The 22,094-nt window shown below is 38.5% G+C and overlaps 1 protein-coding gene across 5 annotated transcripts in view; it reads left to right on the top strand.

Annotated features, from left to right (window-relative positions):
* JPH1 (junctophilin 1) overlaps window positions 1-22,094 on the top strand; it is a 93,990-nt gene that overhangs the window by 3,464 nt on the left and 68,432 nt on the right. For all 5 annotated transcript variants that reach the window (XM_068397056.1, XM_068397054.1, XM_068397055.1 and 2 more), the window contains exon 2: window positions 3,547-4,303. In XM_068397056.1, the coding sequence (XP_068253157.1) occupies window positions 3,547-4,303 (757 nt within the window). The remainder of the gene's footprint in view (window positions 1-3,546; window positions 4,304-22,094) is intronic.

Raw genomic sequence — 22,094 nt, 5'->3', positions numbered from 1 at the left:
TGTATGCTTATCTTTTGAGTCAGAAAAGCATGCAAAAATCTTGATGTAACAAGGAATTTGTTAAGCCACGGAAGATGTAAGTAAAGGATGAGAGCGAGTGGAGTAGTTACTAGGTCCTTGGCCTCTCAGCTTTTTCACACAGCATAGTTTTACATTTTTAGCCGCAAGTAGGCAATGACATTTACAGCTGTAAGATCTACTGAGAGTTTTTTGGCAAGGATGGCACAACGTAACTTTAAGGAAACAGGTTATGAAAGTTTACCTTACAGCAACTTGCCAAGAAAAACAAAAGAAAAAAAAATATACTTTCTAATAGTTCTCAGGCTCAAAATACGAACACCTTTTCAGGGAAACCAATTAAACACCATATGGATGGCCAGTAGAAGTCGTGGCTGAATGTTTCTTCAGTTACAGAGGATATCAAGCCTAGCTTTTGGAAAATTAATGCTGAACAATGTAGTTGTTTTATGGTCGAGTATGATTTTAAATTAGCTTGGTGATTATAGTGTGCATTAAAATTTTATCAGTTGACCCTTACTGGAACTGCTTTAAACAGTCACTTATAGTATAAAATGAAATGGGAAAAGGTGTGCTTGTTGATATTATTCATATCTATAGAGGTAGGTGGATAGTGCATATGTTTTTATCTTCATATATGGGAAAAGCTTTTTTATCATGTCTTATATGCTGTAGCGTTTAATTATATTGCGGTATTAGCATACTTTATCTTGCTCATTTCAAGTTTTCTAAAATTTCTTCGATAATACAGTCAGAGTCTGATATTGTCAACAAATTACTGTACAAGTATCTTATATCTGCATTTTGGACACTGGCCTCCATATGCCATTAAAATATTTTTCCTTTAAAATGTAAGTTGAAAAAATGAAGGAAAATGAGTCAGGTTTCTAGCACTAGTATCAGAAGCCTTTCCTTTGATGGATTTGTAATGATACAAGAGATGGTTGTTACCTGCAAGACTGCACAAAATTCCAACTAAGTATCTTTGGTACTTTCTAAGGACCAATTAAGTATGAATCTTCCATTTCCTCATTGACTGTTTTCTCATTAGAAGAAGCTGGGATTGATTTTATTTCCCTGGTAGAAATTAAAATCAGACAAGTAAATAGCAGCACATCAGTTGTTCTTGTTTTAATGCCCTTATGGGCAACAGCGACCACTTCCACTTCTTTCTACAGAGATGTGAAAAATACGGGTCCTGAATGAATTAAGTATTTTTGAGCTTTCCATGTTTATTGATTAAAACAAAATATTGGTAAGAAAAAAGGCAGACCTTTTGTACTTTTACAAAATTCCATGCTGAAATAAGTTGATTCTGCTTCGAGTGTGACACTCAAATAGCAACATGGAAAGCCATAATTATGAGGAGCTGCTCTAATGTGATACTGTGGTATAATCAAAATCAGAATTAGATTTATTATTTTTAAATGAAATTAACGGGTTTTATGTAGCAGTAAGTATACATAGCCAGATTCTCAGCTCCAGCATATCATTATGTTACTAGGGGGATCCCAGATTTAATTATGGACAAAATGTAGTCATTTATGCTTATAAAATATTAATATGTTTCTGGGAAATGTCTGTTTAATAAAGAAAAAAATTACAATGTGGCTGTATTTTTGCAGTATTTACAGAATACGTCACACCAGTGCTTTGTGCTCATGTTTCTATTTGTTCTTCTCCATATGCTGAGTTTTTTTTAAAATAATCATGTTTCTGGATTCAGCGCCCTTAAAACCAGTGCAGCAGTAGGTATCCAGGATACAGAGAATGAGAAAGAAACTAAGTTGTTTGTTTGTGTCAGCAGCCATCTGTTAAAACAAAAACCTTCCACTTGGTAGAATTTTCTACCAACACAAAATAGTTATGTTGTGGAACCTATCTAGTATTATATAATAAAGTGAGCACACTTGGCAAATATATTTCAATGTCAACATGCAATTAAAACTTAGCAGAAGAGGTAATACAGTAAAGCAGTAACGATAGATAGTTGACATGTACACGACCAAAGTAGTATGATTATACAAAGGAGATCGAATCTCAAAGCAGATGAAGCTTTGAGCTACATCTAATACTGCAGGTATTTCACAAATATTTTCACAAAAATTTAGTCAGTCACTGAATCTGACATTTGATATTTAGTTCTCTGACAAACAGTTTTAAATAGATGCTCCAATTACAGCAGATCAAAATCAAAGAAAGGTATTTTAAAGATTGCTTATTCATCCCTCTGTAAGAATATTCAGACTCAAAATAGCTTTTTTTAAAAAAAAAGTGCTAGGTGGGCAACTTCATTTTGAGGAGCTTATAGCAGTTTAATGGGAATTAGAGTGAAATGACCTTAGAAAGCAAATTATTTTGTATTTGCCAGTTGTGGGGTTTCTGGCACCTTCCTTTGGAACATCTGGTACAAATGGCTTTCAGAGACCAGATGCTGGAGTATGTATCTCATCAAAATGAAAATGCCTTTCGAGAATACAAGAAAAAAATTGTCTGCAGTAGTAATCTGATAATGCTGGGGTTTGGCTCAGATGCAGCTCTTTTTGCATGGATATCCATGACTTCTCATATGAAATACCATGTTGCTCTTCCTTATATTGCTGTTTAAAAAAAATTACAAAAATAGTTATGATTGCAACAATGAAATCTCTTTATGATAGAATGGTGTGCAATATTCTGTTTATTACTGCCTTGTCTTTCTTACATACTGCAAAACAAATGAAAAGCAAAAAAAGTGCTAAAGGATTCATGTTTCTGATCTTTCTGCCACAAGATAATGCACAATGCAGTGCCATGTTTACGATACTGGGGATACTAAAAAGTGTTGATACCAAGAGTTCATAAAGAGTGAGATACACCGAGGTTTTGTTCTTCCATTCAAGTACATGCAAAAACTTTAAAATATTTAATTTTACAGTAGAGGTTTATAACAGTGGATCCAAAGGCCCGTCTGAACAAGGCAATTTAGTGGATTGTCAAACACAAGAAAAGGAGAGGTCTGTAGTCACCTTAAACCCAGGATAACAGAACATTTACTACTCCCACTTGCTCAGTCTGTGAGCAGCTGGAGTCAAGAGACATGAGTGTCCTGCTCCCTCCCTTCCCTCCATCTCTGTCTCCCTCCCCAGTGGACCACATATAATGTGCATCTGCTTCTGCTGACCACCTCCACATCTGACCACCTTAAAAAAATGTTGAGGGAGTCCTGCTTTAGAAATTTCTGTTGACGTTTTTTCCCTGGACAGATCCATTCAAAAAATGCTTGTGATTAGAGATACTGTGTCTTAGTTGCCAAAATAAATTACTTCAGCTGGGAAAGTGAAAGATTAGTTAAGCAGAAGAATAATTTATAAGAAAAAGCAAGCAACAAAAGTAGTTTATCTACTGTGTGACATGCTGTGATTTTTTTCTGCATTTCTTCTTACCAAAACAGAGCTGACAACAAAGTATTGCCTGTAGCATACTGGATGTAGAGTGCTAGGTCTTCTGCATCTTCCTAAATTTTATTTCTCCTTATTACTTTAAAAGGTACATACCAGGGGCAATGGACAGGAGGGATGCGACATGGATATGGTGTACGTCAGAGTGTACCCTATGGCATGGCAACTGTGATCCGTTCACCTCTCCGAACATCTCTAGCCTCACTTCGAAGTGAGCAGAGCAACGGCACTGTTCTGCACGATGTCACTTCAGACAGTCCGGCTGGAACAAGAGGAGGTTTTGTGCTCAATTTTCACAGTGATCCAGAAGCCATGGGCATTAAGAAAAAAGGAGGCTTATTCAGAAGAGGATCCCTTCTTGGCAGTATAAAACTTAGAAAATCTGAATCTAGGTCATCAATATCTAGCAAACGGAGCTCTGTCAGGAGTGATGCTGCTATGAGCAGAATTAGTTCTAGCGATGCCAACTCTACAATTAGTTTTGGAGACGGTGACTGTGATTATTGCCCTATGGAAGACCATGTTGATGCCACCACTACAGAAACCTATATGGGTGAATGGAAGAATGACAAGCGCAGTGGTTTTGGTATTAGTGAGCGTTCAAATGGTATGAAGTACGAAGGGGAATGGCTAAATAACAGGAGGCATGGGTATGGATGTACCATGTTTCCAGATGGCACCAAAGAAGAGGGAAAATATAAAAATAACGTTTTGGTCCGTGGAATAAGAAAGCAACTTATACCAATACGAAACACAAAAACTAGAGAAAAGGTGGATAGAGCAATAGAGGGTGCACAGCGAGCAGCTGCTATGGCAAGAACCAAAGTGGAAATTGCAACTTCAAGGTACGTTATCACAAAATGTATTTGTTCATCACTGAATTTTCAGAAACAAAAATGTGTCACAATATGTGAGCTCTTATTGTTGATAAAAGACTCAAAAATGCAAGGGTGTAAATGTCTTTAGTTAGTGCTTGCTCACCTTTCAGTTTCACATGTGTAACTCCATTGACTTCAGTGGCATTCCACATATTAAACTTAGAACTTCAACTCAATTAAGTAAAGATGTTCCTATATGTTCCATAATATGCTGTGAAAGTAAATTTCCATTCTTACGTGTTTCTGCTTTCACTCAGGAGCTGCTGCATTATGCCTTTAAACCTCCTTGGAAAATAAAACTAGTGAGGAAACATAGAGAATGATTTGGGGGATGTGAGGTGAAGATTGAATATCTTCCTGTAAGCATGCTCCAGTTATGCTTATTGTGTTGATGATTTTTTGGGTAGCATCTGAGACTCACTGAAGTTACCCATTTGACATTGAGTATCTTAAGATGCATGTGTTTATCTGAGAGACTTTGGTATGAACAGTGGAAGAATAATGGTCGAGGCTCTTGTGCTTAGAGGCTGTTGATTCAGTTGCCAGGGCAGTATCTGCCAAAACAGTTTTGTATGAGGACTCTTTCATTTTGGAGTGTGCTTCACCTGCAGTCTGAATTCATCTGGATCTTATGACCACCACTCAAACAGTGGTGGTCATCTTCTCCTCACCCCCCTGCCAAGTTTTTGAGATAGGAGAAGTGTACGGGTATTAGTAGTGGGGAAAAAATGTCATTTTCACTTTGAACTCCTAACCAACAAATGAGCAAAGTTGTCTGAAATGGAATTGTTACAAATTAGATCAGTATAGACAATTTTAATAGGTTTTACTATAAAGTCTGAGAGCTCTTTAAAAAGCTCTTTAATTTTTAATACCTTCCAATAAGTTTCTGTGACAGCTTCTCTGTTGTTGGTTTTAGTTTGTTTCCTCAGGCAGGCTTTTCTTGAAATATGCTGTGGACCAAAAAAAGAGCCCAGAAATGTGCATGAATGAAAATCTTCATGCTATTTTAGAAAGAGGATGTCACATTACACTTAGAGCTGAACAACTGATTCCTGATTTAGTGTGGTCAGTAGTGTGTGCTCAGTGACTGTCCTTTTTCTGACAGTCATGAAGAATACAGAAAAGATGGAAAACTGCATAAGTGGGAAAGCTTGAATACACGGATGGCTCATAGCGAAAAGTAGTTGAGACACAAACATGAAGAATTTAGCAAACTGTTAAAGAACCTTTCTGAGCACTGGTCACCTAGGTAACTACAGGGTAGCTGTAGTTTATTACTTCTATAAATATATGTAAGGCATTATATGACAGCATACCATATTAGCAAAGCAGATCAGTAATAGCTAACTTTAAGAAATTACTGGATGCCATTCATGTTCTGTCAGTACATAATAAGCCCTAGTTCTGAAATAATTGAGGTGATGGAATGTGTGGATAGGGGGAGTCACCACTTTGAGTCCATATAAAGCTATTAAAAAGCTGTAGTCTGAGACCATTAGGTGACAAGGCACAGTGTATGCTCTTCCTCTTTAAGAAGGGATATGTCTCTGAAGTGTTTTGTTTGCTGTTCCTTCCCTTCAATTTTAGGTGAAGGACAGAGTTCAAATTGCTTCTTTTGGAACAGTCCATGAAAACAATGTTTATTTCTTGAAAAGATGTTTTTGAAAGTGCAACAACAGAAGGCATCTGTTGTACTGCAGCTGTGACCATGGGTTATTCCTTTGGTTTTTCAGCTGAGAATCTCTCTGAAACAGTCCCATGACTACCAGTATGGATAGCAAGATTGCAGACTCATGTTTTCTCTCTTTTAGTAGGCTTTGTAGCCAGACTGTACTGGCACTGAGTCAAAGGCAAAGAGACCTGACACCTACTCAGGCAACATCAGGCATACAGGTTACGTTAACTTCACTTGTGAGTGTGTATTGGACTCACCTAGTAAAGATGACATGACCCTTCCCATCTCTCACGTTTTGAAATTGCCTGTAGTATCAACCAGTGGGAGTAAGGCCATGGCGTTACGTGAACTAAGGGACTGTCATATGGGCAGAGTCAGCAGCGCCGACTAAGAGCCAGATCATCTATCTGGAAGAAATTCTGGAAGAGCATTGAGGAAGAAACTTCCACTTTGAACAGTTGCTAAATTCTAAGCTGACCAGATTGGTACGGTTTCAGGATGAAATAACTTGGTTCTGTCCCACTGAAACTTGAGGACCAGTGTTGGTTTGTGACTGCTTTTTTACTAAACTGATATATTAATAATACATTAATGCTTCAGACAGTAGCATTCCTGCAATGTCTTAGATGAATGTGAGGATGGTGGTCGTCTGTTTCCTAACGATCACTACTACACAAAAAGTCCAGGAGGAGTGCCTTTTTTCATTTCTCTAATGTGTAATGCAAAGGTGGTTCTGCCCATGTGGCATAACCTCACTGCACGCTGGCTTGTAAAACCTTCTGTGTTTCAGGTCTGGCAGATGTCACCAGCAATGCATGCTTGCTGTAGCTTTCCGTTCCATTAGAGGAAGATCTCTCTAGATAGACTTTTTCTCACCCCAAAAACTGATGGATGTCTAGGTTTCTGTGATTCTGTTTCCGTTCCAAAGAGCTAGAAACCCTGAGTCTCAGACAGATACCCTCCTTTTCAATGCAGCTTTGAGTTTTACGCTGTTCTTCCTGTGTTGTTTATTCCCAAAATGTTTGCTCAGCCAAATGAAACCAGACCATACTCCTCTTCATAGCACCCTGCTGGTCATGACAGGTTTGGCTGCTAGTTTGACCTGTGACAGATGTCCACACAGTCGTCAACAAGACCAACCACTGTTTTGGTTTATATTCCTGATGTCTTTTTATGTCTAAAAGTACTCCTTAATAATCTGTGTAGTCTTCCTTTATCTAAAATGACAGTTTGGTGTACAGAGAAAAATCTAAAAGTTGGGGTGAATGGTGCTTCTCCAAACCTGACTTTATATTGGCTCTCCTGACTCAGCCTTTGGGTTTTTGAGGCATTTGTACTGAGGTGTTTTAGATATAATAGCAGCATTTCTGAAAAGATATCAGATAACAAAATTGTGTGATGTATAGAAAGATGCTGTATCAGGGAAATAGTTACAAGCCTCTGCTACACAGATCTGTATCCAAAACAGATTATAAATTAGCAATGAATAAAAATGATTTTGAAATTATAGTGCAGCTTAAGAGTCTTGATTGTGTATTATAAGTTTACTAGTACATTTAAGACAAAGTATTAAGGCATAAATGTAAAAATCCCGAAGTTTGAGGAATTTCAGAAGTATGTGCAATATTTTTCCCTTTTAAAATATTAAAAGGCTTTTTTTTAATCATTATTATAGGCAGTAATTAGGTCAGACTCATCTTTAACCCATTTGTGCTAAAAGCAGTCAGGTTTACTCTATATGCCTTTTTTGGGGTCTTGGTGTCTGAAAGGAAAAGCTGCCTTCCAGAAATTTTTAATACTTTATTTTCTATGTTATTTCAAGCACATGTGAAATGCTTCAAATGCTGGAAGATGTGCATTTGTAAGAGCCCTTTGGAAGATGTTAAAAAGCCCCAAATGTCCATTCAACCAAGAGTCAAATAGAAACTTAATTTTGAGGATATCAAGTAATTCTCACTGTAGGGATTTTGAACTTCTTTTTCATCGCTGTCATGTGTCTTATTCAAAGGAGATATCCCTCTGCAGTTCAATATGAACTGGAATTATATTAGAACACTTCTTGCCTAGTATGAAAATTACTTAAGTTCTCATTAGAGGAGCTATTCAGTGTATCATATTAACTTTGCCTTCATTAATAGTTATGATGGTATAAGCCGTAACATTTTTGGAATTAATTTTCAGAGTTTGAACATAAACTTACTTTTCAAATACTTAGGATCACTGGGTGTTTTTCAATGTATCAGTCCTGTAAGTAAATACCTAGCACTGGAAGCAGAAGGAATGATGTTTGTTTACATACAACCCTTCATATACCAGATTCTTTCTAGGAAAGTCAGTATTATGGGTTTAGAATTGAGCTCTCGGAGCCAGGCCTTTTCCTGTTCTCCCTTCAGATTTTTTCTAGCTAATGCTCAACTAGAAATTCTCCTTTAGGTGTTGACTCTCCGAGGAAAAAAAACTTTGCAGGGACACAGAGGGACAAGATAAAAGTACAGTAAGAGTAAGAAATATGCATCAGAAGATAGTGTGTGGAGGAAAAGGGAGAAAGAAATCAAAAGAAAAAATGTTTCCATGTTGATATTTTCCTTATACTCCATTGGTCTTTCAGGTCATAAAACAAGCAGGTTAAAGAATTGTATCTTCTTTTTTATTCTCTTTTCCATAGAAGCTAAATACTTTTAATTACTCCGAAGCTGTGAGTGAGTTTTAAGTAAGGTGTACTGTCATAATATGCTGTGAGAACTTCTGACCACCTTAAAAGCAATATTGTAATGGATTTTCATTACACGAGCACCTGAGGTTTGCTGAAGGATAATGGTGCCTTTGTGTTAGGCACTGCACAAACAGATTACCCTGTCTAGACACCTGGCACTCTGGGAAAATGGCAGTGCCCAACAAATGGAAAGAAACTGGCAAAAGACTGTGAAAGGACCTGAGATCAAGATAACAGTAAAATTAATATCTTGCAAGTAATAACATAGAGCAGTTCCTCCTTGTTAATTAGCTGCCTGTGCTCAGCTAGCAGTGACTGGCAAGCCTCTAGTCAGGAAGACCTTTTAAGGGGAGCACTGAAGATGGATTAACTGGTGTCTTTTCTGCAGTGATTTCTTTTTCAGAGTAGCTTTTTTTAGACAGCTCAATTTTAGTTTTAGCATGGTTGTGTCCAAGTCCACAGATGCTGTGGCTTAGTTTCAGTCTTTATTTTTTAATAGAAAATACCGAAACCCTGGTTGTGATCCTGTGTTGTGAGCATCCTGCTTTGTTCTGCGCAGCTGCGAAGGAGCCTCGAGTTGGAGCCTCCCCCTCTACTCTGCCCTGGTGAGGCCGCATCTGGAATATTGTGTCCAGTTCTGGGCCCCTCAGTTCAAGAAGGACAGGGAACTGCTAGAGAGAGTCCAGCGCAGAGCCACGAAGATGATTAAGGGGATGGAACATCTCCCTTATGAGGAGAGGCTGAGGGAGCTGGGTCTCTTTAGCTTAGAGAAGAAGAGACTGAGGGGTGACCTCATTAATGTTTATAAATATGTAAAGGGCAAGTGTCATGAGGATGGAGCCAGGCTCTTCTCAGTGACATCCCTTGACAGGACAAGGGGCAATGGGTGCAAGTTGGAACACAGGAGGTTCCACATAAATATGAGGAAAAACTTCTTTATGGTGAGGGTGACTGAACACTGGAACGGGCTGCCCAGAGAGGTTGTGGAGTGTCCTTCTCTGGAGACATTCAAAATCCGCCTGGACGCGTTCCTGTGTGATATGGTCTAGGCAATCCTGCTCCGGCAGGGGGATTGGACTAGATGATCTTTCGAGGTCCCTTCCAATCCCTAACATTCTGTGATTCTGTGGTGGAGGGGCCGCAGGACGAGGGTGCAGGAGGGTTGACTTGGTAGCAGAGTTCCAGTATAATGATATTGATTTTGTTTGAGAGTGAGCCAGCTGCCACAGCCTGGACTCTCCTGGGTCCCTGCTCTCCCTCACTGCCATAGTGGCCCCCTGGAGCCAGTAGCTGGCTTGTGTCATGTTTGACGCTGAGGATGACTTAGAGAGCTCAGATTTACCGTGAGGCCTGGCATGGGCCTGGGCGCTCAGCGTTGGCTTCAGGCACTGGGCAGCACCTGCTTCTGGACGGTGTGGCTCAGTTATCTGCCCCAGAGCACTGATGTTCACAGTACAGCCATTACATAAGAAACCAGTGCTTATATTTTTCATGACCTTAATTCAGAGTAAGTTGCAGTATGCCCTGCTGCATGTGGTGGGTTTCTGTGAAGTGTGTGGAACCGTCAGGAAGGAGTACCGAATGGTTCAGTACCCAGTTCCTTTGTTGCGTTCATTGCCTTGTGTGGCCAGTGCTCTCGGCTTGACCCGAACAAACTGTGAGTTCTAGGGAGAGCTGGAATTATATGCATGTGGGAGTATAGTTGGTGTCCACACTAGATGGCAGCTGCCAATAATTCCAAATGGCACTGAATTATATGCACCACACACAGCTTTCCATGATGGATTTAGCTGACTCTGCCAGTCTCACCTTACTCAAGAAACTAAGCTGGACACTCGCAAGACTAGTGCCTCACACATCTTTGAGATGCTTTACTTATTATAGCTGAAATATGAACATTGTGTTTAGAAATAGGATCCAACAAATACCAAAGGTATTTATATAAGACTGCTTGCTTTAGTACAAAGAGCTGCCTTAGGTTCAAAACAAAATCAGTTTTAATCATTTTGCTACATAGTCTGTTTGAAGATAACAAATAAAATTCTGTGGTAAAACTTAAAATCAGTCTTCAGCTACTACGGATAGTAATTTTAATGTTAATTCTGCATTCTTTAGAGGAAACCATATGTTCCTTGCATCTTGTGGGAGTTATTCCACTGACTTCAGTGGGGCACATTTTCACTCAGATTTCACAAACAACTCATTGGTAAAAGAATATAGTCTTGGACTGTGCCTCTGTTATTTGCTGGGGAATGAATAATACATCTGTTTGAAATATACAAATTCTATAAACATTGCTACACAGATTTGATTTCTTTTCTTAGTATTTAATGCGGTAAGATTACATGGCTGAAAATACGCAAAATTACTCCTGTACTATCCCTTAGCTGGAAATTTAAGAAAGTCTCAAGTATTTAACTTTTTGATCAAATTACGTGTATCCAAATACACCTACCTACAGCCCTATGTCTGAATAGGGATATATTTAAAAGAAAAAAATAAAAAGGCAGTTCTGGAGTATAGCCAATCTTACTTTGTGTTTGCATTAGACATATAATTGTTACCCCAGAATTGCTTTTCTAACTTCCTTAAAATCAGGAGATTGCTAATATGAGATTGAAAATATTCTCTGCTTTTAAAACATAAATGAACCAACACTGTGCACCATTGCTTTTAAAATAACCGTCTAAGAAAGCCTTATTTTAATATACAAACGTTTTTGAAATGTTCCTTTGCTCACATGGGTAAGGCTTTTTTGCTCAGTTTCTGGAATACTTAATTTAGGAGGTGAAAGAATTTTTACAGTGGCAGCCCAGCAGATGTATGTGAAAACACTGATGGTTTTTTTGATGATACTCAGATACACTAGCAAAAGACTAATATTTTTTTTGTAGCCAAAGAAGATGAGCCGTTACGCAGATTCTTGCCTTAGTTTTTACACAGTATCTCAGTTTTGATCTATGTTACAACAATTGTTCCACAGCTAAGCCACAAACAGTATCTGTCTCTACTGACTTTCAGGAGAGTTTCTGTGATGGAAATCAGTCTCCATTTAAACAACAAAATCTAGATAATTTTTACTGGTTAGTCACAGGCTAGAAGGCTGGGCGGAGAGGAGCCTCATGAAGTTTAACAAAGGCAAGTGTAGAGTCCTGCACCTAGGGAGGAATAATCCCATGCACCAGTACAGGCTGGGGGCTGACCTGCTGGACAGCAGCTCTGTGGAGAAAGACCTGGGAGTTCTGGTGGACAAGTAGTTCACCATGAGCCAACAATGTGCCCTTGGAGCCAGGAAGGCCAATGGTACCCTTGGGTGCATCAGGAAGAGTGTGGCCAGCAGGTCAAGGGAGGTTATCCTCCCCTTCTACACTGCCCTAGTGAGGCCACACCTGGAGTACTGTGTGCAGTTCTGGGCCCCCAGTTCAAGAAAGACAAGGAACTACTGGAGAGAGTCCAGTGGAGGGCTACAAAGATGATCAGAGGACTGGAGCATCTCTCTTACGAGGAGAGGCTGAGGAAGCTGTGTCTGTTGAGTCTGGAGAAGAGAAGACTGAGGGGGATCTTATCAACACTTACAAATACCTTAGGGGCGGGTGTCAAGGGGATGGGGCCAGACTCTTCTCAGTGGTACCCAGTGACAGGACAAGGGGCAATGGGCACAAACTGAAACATGGGAAATTCCATCTGAATATGAGGAAAAACTTCTTTACTTTGAGGGTGACAGGGCACTGGAACAGGCTGCGCAGGGAGTTTGTGGAGTCTCCTTCTCTGGAGATATTCAAAACCCGCCTGGACATGACCCTGTGCAACTTGCTCTAGGTGAACCTGCTTTGGCAGGGGGTTGGACTAGGTGATCCCCAGAGGTGCCTTCCAACCCCACCCATTCTGTGATTCTGTGATATGAACCATAGTGTAAAGCCATTAGACTTACGTTATTGATTACTATAAAAATATTCTCAAAAAACAAAAAGATATTTTATATTTCTACTGTATGTAGTACAACTACACGCGTATGGCTAGTAGTACTAGTCAGAGCTTGAGTAATTTATTTGATGTTTTGCTCAAAGACTAAATTAATTAATACACAACCTTTCCAACTTCTTTCGTCAAAGAAATAACAAACGTGCTGTCATCTAACTCTGACGCTGTTGATCAGTATTCTACAGAGTAGGATGTTTTACCGTGAACAACTACAACAGAAAAATATTCATGTAAATGATTTAGCTAATGCCCCCTATGTTAATCTAATTGTATAGTTCGCAAATAAAAATTGATTAATTTTCTGAAAACTGGTGCAGTTCAATGAGTAATGCTCTTTGTTTGCATACTAGTTGATCAGTGATACATATTATGACTTCTGTTCTTTTTTTCTGGTGATTAATACATTTTTCTGGTTTATATATCTAATAGACATTGGTACATATTTTCATACACTGACTTGCTTTCTTTTGCCTACCTCACTATTATTTTCCTCTTTTATTACTGCTGTATTTGTACATTGTTATGTTTTCTGCTTCTTCATTCTTCTACAGTTCTCTGCTCTCATTGTCTGGGGAGGCAGAGGCACAGTCTCTTTGTAGCTACTGTCCAGGAGTAGATTTCTCCTTAGGAGCTTGTCTCCCCTCAAATCCATGTAAACATTTAACATCTGCAGCAACCTATTGATTATTATTGTTGTCCTCTTTAGATGTTTTCCCAGTTTTGCTGTATAGTTGTAGTCTCCCAAGAGCTCATTCCTCAAGTCACCTCAAAGCCTCTTACTTTATGTATGACGTTAGGGTTGTTCTGCCTTCCACATCACTCTTACACTTAAATTGAACTTCATTTGCTATTTAAGAGTGATCAGTGAGTTTTGTGCAGCCCTTCTTTGCAGTTGTCCATCAGACTTCTCTTCTGTAACACTGACATTCATAAAGTCTGCCATTTAGCTGTGCACACCTTTTCCCCAACACTTACGAACGTCATGGGTTCTCAGCCCTGAGCCTTGTGGATATCCAGTAGTGAACCTTCTTGGTTGGGAAACAATCATTTAATCCATCCCATTATATTCTGTTTCTGAACTAATTTTTTTATTCACGTAAGCATTTCTTCTCTTTTTTTTAATCTTAAGTTCCTTAACTTAGTTTCCAAAGAGTTTCTGGTGAAGAATGCTGCACTGTGGTCCTACTACATTAAAAGCAGGGATTGGTGGGAAAAGATGGTGTTACTGTTTTGTACTTGAAAGTGAGGAATTTCCTTATTAGCATCTGGCTACTATGAAATCAGTTAAATGTGAGTTCTCAGCTCTTTTGTTCTAGGCATTTAAGAAGAAAGTAATTATGCACATTACGGAATGTTCGTAAATGTATTACCTTTCATAGCATTGTTTTGTGCTTCAGAGAACAGCATGTTTCTGGAAATTACAGATTAGCAACAAGGATGGGAATGGCTTTTATCAGTTCTATAAATATCAACAGAGTAGATAAACTGGTGACCTTTTCTGATACTCAGAAATGTTTGATTTGTACAGATCTGTTGAAGTAATAGTTGATAGTTTCTGGTGAAGACGCTTTCCCTTTCTTCTCATGGTGGCTAGATTCCTTGTGCAAAAATAATTCACATTGGGAGGTCTAAAGTTGCCAGACATTCAGAGTTTCTTAACGGTGCAATGTACAAGTAGGAATATTGATTGTTTTATATTCTCAACTGAAAGAATTATCAGTCAAAACTCATGTTGGATGTTTTATAATCCCAAGCAATGTTTGTTAGGGTATGCCACATCAATGAAGAGTCTGGTTTTTTTCCCTAATGCAGAGTTTATACCTGTTCCAGAAACAGGTTTTGTTTAAAGACTGAAATGGGACAAATAAAAATTAGTGTATATTTTGTATGCTCAAAATTTAGATCACCTGCAAAAAATCTAGTCATATTACTTGCTCATAATTAAACTTTATAAAAAATATAATTTGATATATTATTACTTGTTATGAAGAAAAGACACTGAGCATTTTCACATCAAAGTCTGTATCTGTGCTATGCACAGATGTGATGCATTTCTCATGGAAAAAACTGCTTAGTGGAGCTCTTGGGATGAACCTTTGTTAGCAGAAGGATTAGAAAAGTGAATAGCATTTAGCTTTTAGCCCTGCTGGGTCTCTGGACAATGAATGCAGAGAGCAATTAGTCAAAATGATGGTTCTGAGTAAGTTCACCAAGGAGTTTGTCCTAAATTTGATTTGATGTTTCCTCAAATTTTAGTTCTTCAGAATATGCTCTAAATGTCTTTTAACAGTTCATTCATAAGTTCCAACTTTTAGATGTAGTGGATATTTGATTTGAATTCATCTGCTCCTTGCACTTGTAATGATTAAAAAGCTATAAAGGTGGTCCCGAGGTCTGTATAATAGATAAGGTGTCAGTTAACTGCTGACAGATATAGTGCCTGAATAACATGATGAACTTTGGCCATGGACCTTACTGGTGAGTGGACAGTATGAAAGAGCTGATGTATCTTTCAAGAAGCTCAGAATACGGTACAGATAGGTAAGCTATCAGAAACCTCTGACACTTTGTTGTACACCTAGATTTTTGCTGTTTCCATCAAGGATAAAGCCAGACTGGAATCCTTTTGATATAGAACACTTAAATTTTGGACAAGTATAAAAAAATTCCTCAGAAATGTTGAATTGTGCCCTGGTGTTTAAGTAGGGGTCGTACAAGCATTGGTCTGGCGAAACCTGTGAGCTGGCTTCCTCACAGCAAAAGTCCTTCTGTTTATTTGCTGTTTCACAATATATTTAATCAGGTGTTTGTAATAATGCAGGCATTTTTGGTTGACAGTTCAAAGAACATCCTGACTGACTCTTCGTAGGCCAGTCTGAGAAAAGTCAGCTTAAACTCTCTTCAGAAACCTTGCTTGCTTGTTCCGGGCCCCTGACAATTTAAGAAATTCTGTTCTGCTTTCAGTACATCTAATCTGATACTTAAAAAGATACTTTTCTCTAAAAAAGAGAATTAATTTGCCTTGACTTTGCCAGTACAGGAAAATGCATATTTGAGTGGATGTATAACCTAGCATTGCTTAATCCATTCAAGAAAATAGTTCTGGTTTTGCATAGAAATTCACCTTGCAGAATTATGGTGACAGTTTCCTCTTGGATTATCTGCTTTTGTACACTCACTGTTAAACTTAAAACCGTTTAATATCATCTGGCTGTCCCTGAAACCGTTTATTGTCTTTTCCTTAGTAAAACAAACTCACATGTTCGAGATGTTTTGATCTTTTCCTCTATTCTTTGACATTGAATTGTCGCATCTTGCAAGTAAATGTTTCAAGGGAGACAGAAATTGAACTTGCTTAGGTGCAAGTCAGCTGAGGAAACAAGGATTTTGTATGCAACTCTGACATTTCCATCTATTAATAAATGAAACTTTGGAGTAGATCAAAGAAAACTGTTTAATAGTTAAGTCTACTCTATTTTGTTTCGGGTTACAGTAAGGAGTGTTTTAACTCAGTTTTTTTTTTCCAAGAGTATTTACTGTTTAGAAGAATCTTGTTGGTGTTCTTTGCCCTTCCTATTCCCATGCTTTCAGTTTAAATATGTTTTGTTCCTTCCAAGATGAAGTAGAATATAAGAAGAAATGAATAACAAGATTCTGTTAATATCTCCAATAGTAAGCATTGTAAGCCCACCTTTTCTTAGTTTTCATAGTCATATTTTTCTGTGAAAGATTTTAAATATGATATCAAGAATTTATTACTTAATAAGATAAACATTTAATTAATGCAGTAACAGTGTATTAAAAAGGAGCCGAGAGGAAAAAATGGAAGTCTTGAATTTTAGAGCTATTATAAAATTATATTAGTATCTCTTTATGGTTGCTTTACTGTCTGTTCTCTAAAAAGTACTTTTTTTTCAGAAAAAGTAAAAGTTGCTTCAGGATTCCCACGTAGCATAAACTTCCTATGCCACTCAGAAATTGTCTACACAATTTTCTATTTGCTTGATTATCTTGAAGTGTCATCAGCTTGTTTTGCTTTATGAGATTGCTGTTTGAAGTGTTTTTGTGAAAGTTTTCCGTCTTTGTTTTAGCTCTTCTGTTCAATTATTTATGTCTTTAAGTGTCACCCATTCCCAGTCATCGATAAGCCTTGCTTAGGAATGGTTACTGTTAAGACTGATTTCAGATGCTTTTTTCTTTTCTAGAAAATGTAAATTCCTTGTCAAAATCCCCATGTTTTGACCGTGTTATTACTATCAGTGTAATGCATTTTCTTCTGTTGGAAAGAAATGCATTAGATGGATTAGCAAAGCACTAAAAATATCTTTGCTTAACCACCAGATTATATAACCATCTGATTTCTGTTGGCCGCTGGTCTCACATGCTGTGGTGCATTTTAGAAATGTGCATTTTACAGCACATTGAGTGAAAAAAGTTTTTGGTTTATATCAGATCTTCTTTCAGAGTTTCAAATATATCTTTTTTACATGTATATCATTTTTCATTCAACAGGTTAAAAGCAGGATTTACTGAAAGCTTCTGATAACTATTGTCACTTCAAAATTTGGGTGACTGAACACTGGAACAGGCTGCCCAGAGAGGTTGTGGAGTCTCCTTCTCTGGAGACATTCAAAACCCGCCTGGACGCGTTCCTGTGTGATATGGTCTAGGCAATCCTGCCCCGGCAGGGGGATTGGACTAGATGATCTTTCGAGGTCCCTTCCAATCCCTAACATTCTGTGATTCTGTGATTCTGTGAAAATTTTAAAATACTTCTGCTTTTATACGATATATTCTTCCTTTTTTTTGGTCACTCTGGGGTAGTATGTCTGATATTTTCTTTGAGTTTGTGGTTTGTTTTGGCAGGGGGTTATTTTTTAATGAATAGTAATTTAGAACAGATCCACTGGTGAGGGCCATGGTAGACTGAAATAATGTGAGTCATTTTTCTAGAAAGCTTTTTATATATGCAAGAGAAGATTGTCACAATGTCCAGCTGTAGAGCTAAGTGTCGTCTTTTTTTTCTGCACTTTCTCTATCATTTGAAATAAAGGATTGTCTCCAGTTAATCTATTCCGGAGACCTCTGTAAGGAGAGAACAAGAGGAAAATTGTTAATCTTTCTTAGATTAGTTAAATCTTTGTCATTTCAAGATTTGTCTCTAAATTTATCTTAAAGATCTAGAATTATTTCTCTCTCAGTACACTACTCTAGTACTTGACTGTATAAATAGGACTATTAGTAAGGTGGTGCTATAACTCTAATTCTTTTTGCATTGGTGAATGAAGAAGAAAGAGGCTCAATTTAAACATGTAGATAATCGACTGAAATGCTCACCAAAAATGTTAGTGATGAGGTAACTTCGTAGACTTCTGGCTTTTTTTTACTTCTTTATGGCAAAAAGCTCATGTTGTATTGCAATGGAACTGTTGCCTGTGTCTGGGTTCCCTGCGATAGGACTGCAAGGTTTTGTTCTTTGTGAATGTGACAAGACAAGTGCGCTTGTATCCTAAGGTCAACCAAGTGTCACCTTAAGTCTCTAGTTACATCCCTTCCTGCTGTTTGTTTTTCTATTGTGTAGCTGTAATGAAAAAGAAAAAAAACTGAATACATGAAAAAAGGAAATGATGCCATCAGAGCAATCCCTTTGCATGCAAGGGAAAAGACTCTATGTATAATCAGCTGGCTAAAGGGCATGAGAACATCCTGAAAGGTAATTGGGCACCTTCTGTTGAAGTACTCTGATATAGCCCATTAACTTGTTCAGTGTTGCTCAGAAACAATGCCCGTAGACAGAGGCACAATACTAGGCCTTTTTCCCTTTATTCAGTGCCAAAAAATGTGGTTATCACAGTATACAGTATCATCTTAAAGCTAGTATTGTTTATGTACTGTTTCTGGAGGAGTATGTGCACAAAGGGTTCAAACTTTCCTCGGCAAGCTTTTTTGTGCTTTCACCCATGATGTTCTTTACAAGCGAGTGGGAGAAGCCTATGTCTTTTTCAGACCCTTCTCAGAGTTCATCCTGCAGTCGTGTCTTGTAGAGTACAAGTAGAGAGATGAAGTTGCTACTATTTGTTTCTGATTGAACAACTTACTATTGCTCTTCTATTTGCTCTCACTCCATTCTGTCTGGAATATTTGTCTCCACATGTTCCATCTCATCTTTTAAGTTGTATGGACTTTGGGGCCTGTTCACCATATATGTTTTAAATGACTGAAATGGCGGAACCTAGCCTACTTGTCGTCGTGCACGTGTTAGCAAAATATATATAACAGGAACAATGAGAAGATGGTTTCCTGTGGGGGTTTTTTAGAAGTCTGTTGTTTTGTTTAAATCCCAGAATATCGTCTTCAAAAGCACTGTGCTGGTAAGAATAAACAGAGGGGTTTTTTTTTCTTCTCTCTTTTCCCTATGACTTACCAGGAAAGACATCACAGACTTCTAGTCTTCAAGTCTCTAGTTTCTTCTCAAAAGGAAATAACTAGTTTCTGCCCATGGATGTTGGGGTGTATGCAATCGTTGCTAGACACTAGAGAGAATGGTACAAAGGCATTATGACTGTCTCTTCTGCCTTTCTACTGCTGAAATATGGCTTAATATATGTGCCAAAGAAAACAGTCACAGAATTTTATAATCTAAAAATAAAAAACCAAACTTAGATAAGAGGATTATGTTGAACCTAGTGAATAAAGCAGCGAGTTCAAGCACAAGCATTATAAAGTGGAAGACCTGTGTTCTTCAATAGCAAGAAGAAGGAAATATTGGCATGATTCAGATTCTGGTATTTCTAAGTGAAAGCAGGAGTGTTTCAGTAGGGGGGATCCTTGTCATGCATAGGAGTGTATTAATGTTATTAATATGAGAAAATTCTTTTCTTACTAAATTGATCTAAAAATTACAGTCAGAATGGAAAGAATTTTGTGGAATTTTAATATGGAAAGACTCAAATGCTTCCGTATTATCATTTGAAATAACCTGCCCTTTCATGGCCCTGAGGGACACCTTAAAGTGTACTTTATTGATCCTAGAAGTCAATTATGCAAAAAATTATAATGAGACTATGGTAGTAATGTAAGGTGTTGTTTTGCTGCTTTTTATTGTACCTTTCATTCTGAAGGAATGAGCTGACTTTACATGCTCTGATCAACAACTCATCATTGCTATTACTCGGCTAATTCTGAGGTGAAGAGAAGCTGGAAAGGAGCATACAGCTAGCTGCTCAGCAGATGAAGAGGAAAAAAAATTGGTCAAGAGTTTTTAAAAAATTCATCTTAAAATACTTCCTGTGATGTTACTCTCTTTAGGAGCAGACAAAACACTTTGATTAAACTAAGGTTTTAATCAAAGAACAATTAAATGGCTTTTAGTCCATTTACCCTGTAGCTTTGGAGGATAAAAGTGTGAGCTGAACCTGACAGGTTTTTAATTTATTCTTCACATAATCCATTGGTGAAATATTGAATGTTGGCCCTGCTTACATCAACAGTAAAACTCCCACTAGTTCCAGTGATAGCAGGATATCACTGATGGAACAGTGTTCTTTGTGAGTCGCATGTTTTGTGAGAGTTACAGGCAGTTAAAAGGCCAAAGACAATATACTAGAAGTTCCCAGCCAGCCCATAAGGGATAACCAAGTATAGAGACAGTCCAGTCACCACTGAAGAAAACCTTTAGGTTCTCAGTATGCTGTCTTAGGTGTCAACTCTTCATAATTTCCAGACAAAATAAAATTCTGGGTTTATTTGATGAATTGCAAAGGAACTAATAGAACTGAGATTTAGTCCTTTCCCTTTGCAAACAATGAAGCTTCTGTAATGAATCCATATGTCACATTCTGTCTGCTGTTACACATGCTGAACGCTTTGCCATTCTACACCCTTTCCCAAAACACTCTGAGATTTGAGTATGGTACAGCTCAACATGAGTAAGGGTGACAGAATTTATTCTAGAGAGATAGGTTAGCTCAGTTGCTGAGGATATCTGTATTTCTGGAAATTGAGGTGGCGGGTTGCTTTGAAAATCTTAACTGAGGATACAGTTTTGTGTTTCATTGATCTACTGGAGAATCTGGTTTCTGGATTTACATATATGTGAGAAAAATTATTAACAGATTACATGGGTTTGCAATGGAAACAGCTGATTATACAGCTTGCTGCTTCTTCTTTTTGCAGTGCAGCTGCTTTTGTATTGCAAAGATCCTCAGTGTACTAGTTAACTAGATAAAAGCATCTTATCAAGCATGATTTGTTTTCCTCAGCTTTGCTTGTTTGGCACATGTTTCTGGAAGGTCATCTAGATCACGGTGCCAAACTTGCCTGGCTAGGTGCATGTACCACTTTTACCTAGTGGCAGGGAATGCTGGGTGGCTTATTGCGTGTGCAATACAACAGAGGCTTCCAAGGAAAAGAGGATGCTGGAGCCACTCAGACAGCTGCCTCCCAGCTGTGCTTTTTCCCAAAGGATCTTTAGGAGTGGGCATGGCGTGTGCTGTGAAGTTCAGGTAGTGGCAGCCAGACAGCCTTGCGATAAAGGCAGCAGCTCTGGGAAAGATGATGATCAGGAGTGGGCTACTATTACTTCCAGAATAATTCAGTCAGCAATCTGCCTGTGTACTGCCCTTCCCCAGGTATTCATCCAGCCAAGAGCCAGCCCTGCATTTGGTGAATTGGCCTAGTGAGTTGTGTGAGCTCTCAGGCTACAAGCTGGACATTAGTCCAATGGATCTGGTGCTCAGCAGAAGTTGGTTATGTGAGTTTACTTTCCAAGCATGTCACAAACTTCAGTGTCACCTTTCAGCAAATTAGTTATGGTGAGGCACCATGTTAGAGACGTGTGACCTGGCTACAAGTACTCTGTTAGGTTTGTATGAAAGAGAGCAGGGGTGTGCAGTGAGTGTACAAGCTCAAGTTCTGTCCAAGGCTGTGACCTTGTCGCACTTTCACTATATTGTGGAAAACCAGCCTTACTTCTCATGGCTCTTACCAGCTGAGCTAACTAGCTCAGGCCCAGGACTGTGCTGATACAACTACACAGCTTCCAGCTCTGGAGCAGACTTTTTCAGTGTTTCATAGAATCATAGAATGGTTTGGGTTGGAAGGGACCTTAAAGATCATCTAGTTCCCCCTGCCATGGGGCGGGGAGGATGTATTGTATGTTGTATATATTCTTCAGTCAAGCTTGTGCGCAGGCTCTCCACGTGTACAAAGGAAAGTACTGCCTAATCTAGCTGGTGTGCTCTAAGGACAAAATCTGATGAATACTGGTGTACATCTGCAGCAGTGAAGGCCATATATCATAGGATCATAGAACGTTAGGGGTTAGAAGGGACCTCTGGAGATCATCAAGTCCAACCTACCTGCCAGAGCAGGACCAATCTAGGGCA

The sequence above is a fragment of the Nyctibius grandis genome, chromosome 3 (assembly GCF_013368605.1).
Source record: "Nyctibius grandis isolate bNycGra1 chromosome 3, bNycGra1.pri, whole genome shotgun sequence".
In the NCBI taxonomy this organism is placed as follows: Eukaryota; Metazoa; Chordata; class Aves; order Nyctibiiformes; family Nyctibiidae; genus Nyctibius; species Nyctibius grandis.
This window is presented reverse-complemented; position numbering and strand designations above follow the sequence as displayed.